Source organism: Nansenia antarctica, assembly GCF_963989245.1.
Source record: "Nansenia antarctica genome assembly, chromosome: 9".
Taxonomy (NCBI): Eukaryota; Metazoa; Chordata; class Actinopteri; order Argentiniformes; family Microstomatidae; genus Nansenia; species Nansenia antarctica.
This window is the reverse complement of record NC_137679.1, coordinates 44,811,138-44,823,637: the sequence shown is the minus strand read 5'-3', so window position 1 is coordinate 44,823,637 and position 12,500 is coordinate 44,811,138. Positions and strand designations below refer to the sequence as shown.

Sequence of the window (12,500 nt, the reverse complement as noted above, 5' to 3'; positions counted from 1 at the left end):
TTTCGTATTAATTCACCCCAGCATCACAGCAACCCCGGGAAAGCTGCTCATCGCCCCTCTCACACGTGTGGACAGCGGCGCTGTGTGTTGTTGTGGTTCCGCCAGGAGAAAGAAACTTTCACAGAACACAGAATCACAGTAGTTATTCCTTCTGAAACACACATTCTGTCAGCTGTTATTCCTTCTGAAACACACATTCTGTCAGCTGTTATTCCTTCTGAAACACACATTCTGTCATCAGCTGTGATGTTGAAGTCCAAGACCTTCGTGAGGAAGACCCGGGCGGGCGGGGTGATGAAGATAGTGAGAGAGCACTACCTGCGGGAGGACATCTGGTGTGGCAGCGAGGGGTGCGGGCGGTGTCCCCAGGAGCCCCGGGACCAGCTGCTGCAGAGGGAGGCCTGTCTGGAGAGCTGCCTGTGTCCCTTCTCTCACTACCTGCTGCCGGACACCAACGTGGTGCTGCACCAGGTACACTAGGACTGGACTACAGAAGGGTCACTGTGTTGGACCAGAGGCACTGTCTTAGCTGGCTCACTACCTGGAGTCTATAATCACACACACTCAGAGACAGACAGAGAGAGAGAGAGAGAGACACACACACACACACACACACAGAGAGAGAGAGACACACACACACACACACACACACACACACACACACACACACACATACACACACACACCCTATACACACTCAGAGAGAGAGAGAGAGAGAGAGAGAGAGAGAGAGAGACACACACACAGAGAGAGAGACACACAGACACACACACACCCTACACACACTCAGAGACAGAGAGAGACACACACAGAGAGAGAGACACACAGACACACACACACACACACACACACCCTACACACACTCAGAGACAGAGAGAGAGAGAGAGACACACACACACAGAGACAGAGACACAGAGAGACACACACACACACACACACAGAGAGACACACACACACACACACAGAGACACACGCACACACATGCTTCAGACACACACACACTCACACATATACACACTGACAACCCTCTTAAGTAAGAGTGAAATAGCTACATGTCCCTCCTGACATCTTCATCACTGCACTTAACATATCATGTGCTCATGACATTTCTCTCTGTACTACTGTTTGTTATTTGTACTTCTACATTGTGTCCTGTCTTAGTTGTCTTGTTGTCTCCCACGGCTTGTCACTTGTCCAATTGTCTCACTTATGTCTTGTATAACTATTGTCACTTTATTAGGCTCTTGACATATTGCTTTATTTGTCTTTGTGCTGCAATGCCAAGGAACCGAAGCCTAATCATTTTACTCTCTTACTGTAATATTACTTTAGATTAGATTCAACTTCTGTCATCACAGAGTACAAGTACCATACAACCAAATACAGTTTAGGCAAGGCCGGTTTATTTGTACAACACATTTCATACAACAGGGGCAATTCAAAGTGCTTTACATACATTATTTAAAAAGATGAGAAGAGAATAAATGTATGTATAATGTAGCCTCTAACCAAAAGTGCAAATAGTGATACAAGGGCGTGATATAAACAGAACCAGAATGGTAGTGGCAGGTAACTATGTAACAGACAGTATGTGCAGAGGATAATACTCTACAGTGTGTTGTGACGTGACAGTACAGCATGTCGTCTGTATAATACTCTACAGTGTGTTGTGACGTGACAGTACAGCATGTCGTCTGTATAATACTCTACAGTGTGTTGTGACGTGACAGTAAAGCATGTCGTCTGCGTGCAGCTGGACATCCTGGAGGACCCTCTGATCAGAGGATAATAGTGTATAGTGTGTTCGTTGTGACGTGACAGTAAAGCGTGTTGTCTGCGTGCAGCTGGACATCCTGGAGGACCCTCTGATCAGAGGATAATAGTGTATAGTGTGTTCGTTGTGACAGCTGGACATCCTGGAGGACCCTCTGATCAGAGGATAATAGTGTATAGTGTGTTCGTTGTGACAGCTGGACATCCTGGAGGACCCTCTGATCAGGAACGTGGTGGTTCTGCAGACGGTGATGGAGGAGGTGCGTCACCGCAGCGCCCCCGTCTACAAGAGGCTGAAGGACATCCTGCACCACCCAGAGAAACACTTCTACACCTTCACCAACGAGCACCACAGGTACACACACACACACACACACACCAGGGTTTCCGTTAACCGGTAATTACCGGTCTTTGTCCGGTAAAATGTGTTGAAGTCCGACAAATTGAAAACTCGTCGGACATAATGTCCGGTGAAAATAATTCCCCACAATTTGGCTTCGGGCCACCATTTTCAGCTGAGCACCAAACACACACACACTCATACACGCACAACACTGCCCGAGAGAGAAGGACCCGCCCCCTTTAGTTAGCCTGCCCGAGAGAGAAGGACCCGCCCCCTTTAGTTAGCCTGCCCGAGAGAGAAGGACCCGCCCCCTTTAGTTAGCCTGCCGAGAGAGAAGGACCCGCCCCCTTTAGTTAGCCTATAGCCTATAGGCTAACTAAAGGGGGCGGGTCCTTCTCTCTCGGGCAGTGTTGTGTGTGTGTGTTTGGTGCTCAGCTGAAAATGGTGTCCCGAAGCGGAGCGGATAACAAACGAAACGGACAACATTTACACTATGGAGACAAACTTCAGCGATATGATCTAACAGCCGGTCTTCAGGACGACATACAAAAACAGTTATGTTCTCCTCATTGTCATACTCCCGAGTCCGATTAAGTATGATTTGACAGGCAGCTAAACGAAATGCCTTCCCAACCAGCGAGACCTGGGGGGTATTCCATCAACGTCGCTAAAGGAAAATCCTGGCTTATTTTTGATAACTCTCGCGAGATTTATCGGAATATGCCTGTATATTTTTAGGAACCCTCGTGTCAGACTAAACCTGGATTTTCTTTTAGCGATGTTGATGGAATACCCCCCTGGTTATAGAAATGACGTTGTTTTATTGATTTAAAAAAAAGGGTAAAACTGGAAAGAGAAAATAGAAAACTCACATTAATCCCAAACAATTTAACAAACTTCAGTTAACGTAATGTGGAGTCCGTTCATTGATCGATGCTGTCTGTTCAGTTCCCAGTGAGGCGCCCGTTCAGCGCTGGACATAATGGCATAGCGCGCATGCGAATCATGTTATATTATTATATAGCTCGCATCTAATCGTATCGGATGAGAAATAGACATTAAATGGCATATATAGGCCGCTACACAACAGTAATCACCGCGACAAACAGCTATATTAGATTTGGAAGAAGAAAAAAAAATATGATTTAGAAAAAAAAAAAAAAAATTATATTTTAATCAGATGACCGGAATATATCACGTTTGTCCGGTAAATCGAAATCTTCCCGGACACGATGTCCGGCGGCAATTTTTTCTAACGGAAACCCTGACACACACACACACACACACCTACACACACACACACACTTCTACACCTTCACTAACGAGCATCACCGGTACACACACACCTCCACCTACACTAAGGAACCCCCCTAACCCTAACCCTAACCCTGACCCCTAACCCTAACCCTGACCCCTAACCCTGACCCTAACCCTGACCCCTAACCCTAACCCTAACCCTAACCCTAACCCTTACCCTAACCCTAACCCCTGACCTTGACCCCTGACCCCCGCCTTTGTCTCCAGGGAGACGTTCGTCGAGCGTGAGCCGGGGGAGAGCGCCAACGACCGCAACGACCGGGCCATCCGCGTGGCCGCCCTGTGGTACGCCGGTCACCTGACCTCTGGCCCCGGGGAGGGGGAGGGGCCTGGGGGGGAGGGGCCCCGGGTCGTCATGCTCACCAACGACCGCGGCAACAAGGAGAAGGCCGAGGAGGCCGGCCTGCTGGTCTACAAATGTGGGTACAACACAGAGAGGGGAGAGGAGGGGATGCTGGGGGAGGCTGGGGGAGGTTGGGGGAGGCTGGGGGAGGTGGGAATCAGAGGACGGGGCTCATGGTAATGTTCCTGGGGTGGAAGGAGGGGTGTAATGAGGCCCGGCCTCCGATTCCTACCTCCCCCAGCCTCCCCTCAGACTGACTCCATCAGCCCCTCCTGGTTGATGATGTCACAGTCACATGACACACAGTCTAACGCATCATCGCTCCAGTAGTTTGCATTTTCCAGACAGACATACTAACGTGTGTGCGTGTGTGTGTGTGTGTGTGTGTGTGTGTGTGTGTGTGTGTGTGTGATGTGTGTGTGTGTAATGTGTGTGTGATGTGTGTGTGTGATGTGTGTGTGTGTGTGTGTGTGTGTGTGATGTGTGTGTGTAATGTGTGTGTGATGTGTGTGTGTGATGTGTGTGTGTGTGTGTGTGTGTGTGTGTGTGTGTGTGTGTGTGTGTAGGTGAGGAGTACGTTAAGAGTCTGATAGCTAACCCTGAGCTGGTGGACCGCCTGGCCTTGACCGACGACGACAAGGTGTCACACACTAACACACACACACACACACACACCTCTACACACACACACACACACCTCTACACACACACAAACACACACACACACACACACACACACACCTCTACACACACACACACACCCACACACACCTCTACACACCTATCAAGTTTGATGGTTTTCTATGTTAATGTTTATCTCCGTCTCTCACATGTCTATTTCTGACTCTCTCTCACTCTGTTTCTCTCTCTTTCTCCCCCCTCCCTCCTCCCCCCTCCTCCCCCCCCCCTCCCCACCTCTCCCTCCCCCCCCCCTCCCCTCCCCCCTCTCTCTCCCTCCCCCCTCCCCTCCCTCCCTCCCCCCTCCCCCCTCCTCCCCCCCTCCCCCTCCTCCCCCCTCCTCCCCCCCCCCTCCTCCCCCCTCCCTCCCCCCTCCTCCTCCCCCCCCTCCCCCCTCCTCCCCCCCCTCCAGAATGACATCACCAGTGGCAAGGTGTTGTTCCCGGAGCACCTGCCTCTGTCCAGGATCCAGGCGGGCATCAAGAGCGGCGCCTTCGTCCAGGGAACCTTCCGGGCCAGCAGGGACAACTACCTGGAGGCCACCGTCTTTGTCCAGGGGGACGGGGACGACACCACTGAGGTAGGGGGGTGGGGGGAGGGGTGGGGGAGGGGGGGCAGCAGGGACAACTACCTGGAGGCCACCGTGTTTGTCCAGGGGGACGGGGACGAGACCACTGAGGTAGGGGGGTGGGGGGAGGGGGGCCAGCAGGGACAACTACCTGGAGGCCACCGTGTTTGTCCAGGGGGACGGGGACGACACCACTGAGGTAGGGGGGTGGGGTGGAAGGGGTGGGGGAGGGGGCCAGCAGGGACAACTACCTGGAGGCCACCGTGTTTGTCCAGGGGGACGGGGACGACACCACTGAGGTAGGGGGGTGGGGGGAGGGGTGGAAGGGGTGGGGGAGGGGGGGCAGCAGGGACAACTACCTGGAGGCCACTGTCTTTGTCCAGGGGGACGGGGACGAGACCACTGAGGTAGGGGGGGCACAGAGGTGGGGGGAGGGGGACAACAGAGGTAGAGAAGGGGGAGTCCAGAGAGGTGGGAGGGGGGGGGGAGTATGGGGGTGGGAGAGAGAGAGAGCGCAGCTACAGGAGGTACAGCTCTCCACAGGCATGAAGGAGGAGTTTGGGGGGGGGACCAGAAGTGTGTGTGTGGGGTCCAGTCCTGACCAGTCCCCCCCCCCAGGTCCTGCTCCAGGGCCTGCAGAACCTGAACCTAACCAGTCCTGACCAGTTATAACCAGTCCTGACCAGTCCTGACCAGTCCTAACCAGTCCTAACCAGTCCTAACCAGTCCTGACCAGTCCTGACCAGTCCTGACCAGTCCTGACCAGTCGTAACCAGTCCTGACCAGTCCTAACCAGTCCTGACCAGTCCTAACCAGTCCTGACCAGTTATAACCAGTCCTGACCAGTCCTGACCAGTTATAACCAGTCCTGACCAGTTATAACCAGTCCTGACCAGTCCTGACCAGTCCTAACCAGTTATAACCAGTCCTGACCAGTCCTGACCAGTTATAACCAGTCCTGACCAGTCCTGACCAGTCCTGACCAGTCCTGACCAGTCGTAACCAGTCCTGACCAGTCGTAACCAGTCCTGACCAGTCCTGACCAGTCCTAACCAGTCCTAACCAGTCCTAACCAGTTATAACCAGTCCTAACCAGTCCTGCCCCCCCCCCCCCCCCCCCCAGGTGCTCCTCCAGGGCCTGCAGCACCTGAACCGGGCGGTGTACCAGGACGTGGTGGCGGTGGAGCTCCTCCCCCGGGCCCAGTGGGCCGCGCCCTCCTCCGCTGTGCTGCACGACGAGGGACACAAGGAGGACGACCAGGAGGAGGAGGAGGAGGAGGGGGCCGAGAGGCTGGTGAGGTCACGCTGAGGTCACGCCCAGGTCACGCCCAGGTCACCCAGACGCCATCTTGGTTACAAGCATCACGCTCGTACCAGTACTGACGCACAACACTTCTAGACACACCAAGTCGTCGTTTTTTCAATGAAAGTCGTTAAGTCTTTAGTCTGCTCTAAAAGTCACGATGACAAGTTTTGTTCGTAGATAGATGTCATAGTTTGTTTCGGGGCCAATATATTTTTAAATAGTAGCTACGTTGCTAGCTGTGTGAGGTGATGGTGTATACAGTAATAATAATAATAATATATATACCATTTAGCTGAGGCTTTTATCCAAAGGGACTTACATTGCAGTGAGTGCGTATATACTCTTCTATACTCTATACACTCTTCAGTATATATGGTCCCAGCGGGAATCAAACCCACAACCTACATGTGGTATCTGACGTGTGCTTCCCCTCCCTAGCTGAAGGTGGCAGCGTCTGAGGCGTCCAGGCGGCCGACCGGCAGGGTGGTGGGCATCATCAAGAGGAACTGGAGGCCTTTCTGTGGCATGCTGTTCCCCTCCATGATCAAAGAGGTAAACAGCTCAGTCTGAAGACATGATGATGTCGTCGTCGTGGAGACGGCTCGTTGTCAGGGGTTACCTGTCGTTGGTGGGACTGATGAGGGATGACGAGTTGACTGTCGTCTGTCTCCTGTCCTCCCTCTTTCCCTCTCCTCCCCTCCCCTCCCTCCTCTCCTCTCCCCTCTCTCTCCCCCTTCTTTCCTTCCCCTCTCTCCCATCTCTATCCTCCCCTCTCTACCTTCTCTATCCTCCCCTCTCCCCTCCCTCCCTCTCTCTCCCCCCTCCCCTCCCCTTCCTCTCCCCTCCCCTCCCCTCCTCCCTCCCTCTCTCCTCCCCCCCCTCCTCTCCTCTCCCTCTCTCTCCCCTCCCTCTCTCTTCCCCCCTCCCCCCCTCCTCTCCTCTCCCTCTCTCTCCCCTCCCTCTCTCTTCCCCCCTCCCTCCCCTCCTCTCTCCTCTCCCCTCCCTCTCTCCTCCCCCCCTCCTCTCCTCTCCCCTCTCTCCTCTCCCTCTCTCTCCCCTCCCTCTCTCTTCCCCCCTCCCTCCCCTCCTCTCCTTCCCCCTCCTCTCCTTCCCCCTCTCCCCCCTTCTCTCCTCCCTCCCCTCCCCTCCTCCCCCCTCCCCCCTCCTCCCTCCCTCCCCTCCCCCCTCCCCTCCTCCCAGGCTACCAGACATCTCTTCACGCCAGCTGACCGCCGTATCCCCAGGATCAGGATAGAGACACGGCAGGCCGCCACACTGGCGGGGCAGAGGATCATGGTCGCCATCGACGGCTGGCCCAAACACTCCAGGTACCCCAACGTAAGTACCCCTGGACCCCCCTAGTACCCCTGTACCCCCCCTAGTACCCCTGGACCCCCCTAGTACCCCTGGACCCCCCTAGTACCCCTGTACCCCCCCTAGTACCCCTGGACCCCCCCTAGTACCCCTGTACCCCCCTAGTACCCCTGTACCCCCCCTAGTACCCCTGTACCCCCCCTAGTACCCCTGGACCCCCCCTAGTACCCCTGGACCCCCCCAGTCCCTACTGGACCCCCCAACATACAGTGGGGGAAATAAGTCCAAACTTCATACAGAAAGCTCCTTGAAGCTTCATCACAAACAACGGCTTCTCCACTAAGTACTGAATTAATTTCAGTTAGCGTGTTCAATACTTTTATCCTGTTTCATTTCACTTTATTACACAATAACTTTATTCACATAATGGACTTTAATGTTTAGGTTTTTTGTCTGGATTGTTTGAGTTAATACCAAAGTCTGGTGCAAATTTCACTTGAATAGGCTCATTGGAAATACATTTACTGGACAACATGTTGACGTGTTCAATACTTATTTCCCCCGCTGTAATACCACATATATAAGACAGGACACAGTTTATCAGTACAAATAGTAAAAGTACAAAGTAGAAACTGTTGATGTTGAATATTGAACACAGGAGATTGATCACGACAGATTGAAGCCGGAGTGATCCTCATGATGAAAACAGCAGTGTTTATATCACGCCTCCACCCACTTAGGTCAGACTGATCTTTAGCACACAAAGTGATGATCGTTCAGAGCTCACAATTCATTTGCCTCTACACACACACACATCTCTACACACACACACATATCTACACACACACACACACACACACACCTCTACACACACACACACACACACACACACACCTCTACACACACACACACTCAGGAAGCCCCCCTCCCCCTCCTCCTCCTCCTCCACAATATTTCCCAGAATCAGATAATGAAGATCAGAATCAGATAATGATTATCAGAACATTCTGTTATGCTGCTGTTCACCATAAGTTGTTGTTCAACACTTCAGACACAAAAACATATTTTTCCACAAAAACCAAATGTCATGAGTACTGAGCTCTCGGTGGCAGAGCCCTGTGTTTACGTCTCCCCCCCCCTCCCCCCTCCCAGGGCCATTTTGTGCGTAGCCTTGGCAACGCAGGGGACAAGGAGACGGAGACGGAGGTGCTGCTGCTGGAGCACGACGTCCCCCACCAGGCCTTCTCCCAGGCCGTGCTCAGCTGCCTGCCCAGCATACCCTGGGCCATCACTGAGGAGGTAACCGCTGCACTTCCTGCTTCTGGCACGGCCGCCATTTTGGCTCCATCACTGGTATACATGAATGGTTGTAATTCAGTTGTTATTAAAACCCTTTATCTGTCCGAAAATCATCTCGTTCAGTGCCGAGGGGTGAATAAACTCGCCCCAAACTGTCGAGGGTGACTTTATTCACTAGAAGATGCATTAATAATGATGCTTTGTTTTGTAGCCAATCAGAGTGCTGTTGCTAGGTAGATACCAGGCACTCTAGGAGGTGAGTGTTCTGGAATGCTTTGGCAGTTGGTGATTTAAAAAAAATCGCCTTCAACGATGGAAACCGAACACGTTTAGCTGAGGCGTTTATCCAAAGAGACTTACATTGCAGTGAGTGCATATATGGTCCCAGCGGGAATCGAACCCACAACCTTGAAGAGAGTACGCAAGATTGTGGCTGACCCCTCACATCCAGCTCACAGCTTGTTTGAATGACTCCCTTCTGGACAGCGCTACAGGGCCACCAGGTCAAAAACATCACAACACTTGAACAGTTTCTTCCCCAAAGCCACGGCCCTCCTCAATAACTCCTGATCATCAACTCACTCCTGGTCATCGCACCTTGACCTTTACATGTTCTTACCCTAAGTTGTACAGTATATTTATTCACTCATATTGGTGCTGTAGATACTGTGTGTGTGTGTGTGTGTGTGTGTGTGTGTGTGTATATACTGTGTGTCTTGAGTATTGTGTTGTGGTCTTGTTGTTGTACTGTAGCTTGTTCAGCATGGAGAATACCAAGTCATGTTCCTGCTGCACTGCACATGGACAATACAGTTGAATTGAATTGAACCTTATTGCCCCCCCCCCCCAGGACATGCAGGTGAGGGAGGACCTGCGTCAGCTGAGCGTGTGCAGCGTGGACCCCCCCGGCTGCACCGACATAGACGACGCCCTGCACTGTAGAGACCTGGGGGGGGGGCTGCAGGAGGTACACACACACACACACACACACACACACACACACACACACACACACACACCCCGCACTGTAGAGACCTGGGGGGGGGGCTGCAGGAGGTACACACACACACACACACACACACACGCCCCCCGCACTGTAGAGACCTGGGGGGGGGCTACAGGAGGTACACACACACACACGCCCCCCGCACTGTAGAGACCTGGGGGGGGGCTACAGGAGGTACACACACACACACACACACACACGCCCCCCGCACTGTAGAGACCTGGGGGGGGAGCTACAGGAGGTACACACACACACACAAGGACACATACACACACAGTGTAGAAGAACATTGAAACAGATGAATGAGTGTAATAACCGGTGTGTAACAGCATTGTCCTACCTGTCTCACCTGTCGTACCTGTCTGTCTCAGGTGGGGGTCCACATCGCTGACGTCAGCCACTTCATCCGGCCGGGCAACGCCATGGACAGAGAGGCGGCCAACAGAGGGACCACCGTCTACCTGTGTGGCAGGGTAGGAGGAGCCTCACTCACCTGACACCTCACGTTGTCATGACGACACCTGGCCTGGTCACCTGGTCTCAATCTGGGTCCAGGACTAGTTTTAAGCCTGGACTACACGTATATGGATAGTTTTTTATCCTCGTTTAAAAAAAAAAACTCTGTCCACACCACAAACATATCTCTGTCCATACCAAAATCCAAAACTGAACACGATCTGTCAAATAGCGTAGAAGAACGTTATGGGCATGCGCAGTCAGTTGTAATCAAACGGCGGCAGTGACTCAAAACGTAAACAGACCAAACTCTTTGAAACAGACAGAAAAGAAAAGTACAAAATAGACAGAAAAGCAAGTTATGGCGACCAAGAAGAAAGCAAAAACTGATTCTTTTGTGTGGACAGAAGCTGAGCCATTGTTGCTGTTGACAACCATTTGCTTCAATGCGCATGTGTGAACGGCTTGACGCTTGACGCCAACCCCAGCTCCGTTTAACATAACCACACTATTATCCGTTTAGAGAAATCTCTGTCTATGTGAGTGAAAACACGGTGTTCGTATGGTTGAGAGGCCCAATTATACCAAAAAAATGTGTTTAGAAAAATATCCATATACGTGTAGTCCAGGCCTTAATCTAGGATGGACTAGTGTTAATCTGGTACACAGTGTGTCCTCTCCTGACTGTGTGTTTGTCTTCCTCAGAGGATCGACATGGTGCCTGAGCTGCTCAGCTCCAACCTCTGCTCTCTACGCTCCAACGTGGACAGGTAGGCTGTCTGTCTGTCTGCCTGTCTGTCTGTCTGTCTGTTCTCTACGCTCCAACGTGGAGAGGTAGGCTGTCTGTCTGTCTGTCTGCCTGTCTGTCTGTCTGCCTGCCTGTTTGTCTGTCTGTCTGTCTGTCTGCCTGTCTGTCTGCCTGTCTGCCTGTCTGTCTGTCCTGTGGTCACCCTGTCTCCCCTCTCCTCCAGACTGGTCAACCTGTCTCACCTGTCTCACCTCTCCCTCCACCTGTCTCACCTCTCCCTCCACCTGTCTCCCTCTCCTGCAGACTGGCGTTCTCCTGCATCTGGGAGATCAATGAGAAGGCGGAGATCGTCAAGACGCGTTTCACCAAGAGTGTCATCAACTCTAAGGTGCTTTAAACCAACTGTTATAAACCAAGAGTGTCATCAACTCTAAGGTGCTTTAAACCAACTCACTCTGGTTATAAACCAACTCCTCAAATCAAATAACATTTTAATGGTCATTTTAGGGTAGTGGTGGTCTAGTGGATAGTGAGTTGGACTTGGGATCGGAAGGTTGTGAGTTCAAATCCCGCCTGAAGCCACACCACTACTAGTGTGCCCTTGGGTAAGGCACTTAGCCCTCAGTTACTCCAGGGGGAATGTCCCTGTAATTCATAATTGTAAGTCGCTTTGGATAAAAGCGTCTGCTAAATGGCAAAATTAAATTAATTAATTAAATTATACAAGATACAATGTACGGTAATGAAATGCTTTAGGAGAGCAACAGTCAACATCAATAATAACTGAACGGTGCAATGCCATAATGAAAAACATAACTTTTGATCAACCAGTTGCTGAAGTCATTTTTCAGTTTTTTTCATGAATCTGAAACAACAGATTGTAAACTTTAAAATATGTGTCATACATTGAAATCCGAAAAAAAGTTAGAGAAAGTTGAAAGATAGTCTTTCAAGACGATATATGTATTTGAATATTGGTCCACCTCAAACAGAGACTGGGAGAAAAGTCACTCTAATGAAACTGGAACAACAAACAATGCTAACAGCTAGCGGCTAACAGTGGTACATCGCTACGAACGGCTAACTGCATTTTTATAACATCACAACATGCTGAGAGAACATCGACATGCTAAAAACACATACCTACACATAACTAGATGAACACACAGTCCTTGCTTTTGAACACGTCCCAAAACTAAAGTATGTTTACAAGTCAAGTCTCCCTTACCAGTAGCCTACGGCAAACGAGAACAGTGAATCCAATCCACAGATTATAAGTATTTAGTGATCGTTAAACTGTTGTTTATTATATCGAGTGGGTACTTTAAAACTTCAAGTTGCGTATTATG

General features: G+C 51.3%; 1 protein-coding gene across 1 annotated transcript in view; it reads left to right on the top strand.

Moving 5' to 3' along the window:
- Positions 1 to 246: 246 nt before the first annotated feature.
- Positions 247 to 12,500, top strand: part of dis3 (DIS3 exosome endoribonuclease and 3'-5' exoribonuclease) — a gene marked incomplete at its 5' end in the record, with an annotated part of 19,919 nt that continues 7,665 nt past the window's right edge. Inside the window, 13 exons of the mRNA XM_080539402.1 lie at positions 247 to 471; positions 1,971 to 2,128; positions 3,641 to 3,852; positions 4,343 to 4,416; positions 4,867 to 5,034; positions 6,146 to 6,316; positions 6,767 to 6,880; positions 7,529 to 7,666; positions 8,795 to 8,941; positions 9,792 to 9,908; positions 10,319 to 10,420; positions 11,109 to 11,173; positions 11,455 to 11,539. Coding sequence (XP_080395528.1) covers positions 247 to 471; positions 1,971 to 2,128; positions 3,641 to 3,852; positions 4,343 to 4,416; positions 4,867 to 5,034; positions 6,146 to 6,316; positions 6,767 to 6,880; positions 7,529 to 7,666; positions 8,795 to 8,941; positions 9,792 to 9,908; positions 10,319 to 10,420; positions 11,109 to 11,173; positions 11,455 to 11,539 — 1,776 coding nt within the window. The remainder of the gene's footprint in view (positions 472 to 1,970; positions 2,129 to 3,640; positions 3,853 to 4,342; positions 4,417 to 4,866; positions 5,035 to 6,145; positions 6,317 to 6,766; positions 6,881 to 7,528; positions 7,667 to 8,794; positions 8,942 to 9,791; positions 9,909 to 10,318; positions 10,421 to 11,108; positions 11,174 to 11,454; positions 11,540 to 12,500) is intronic.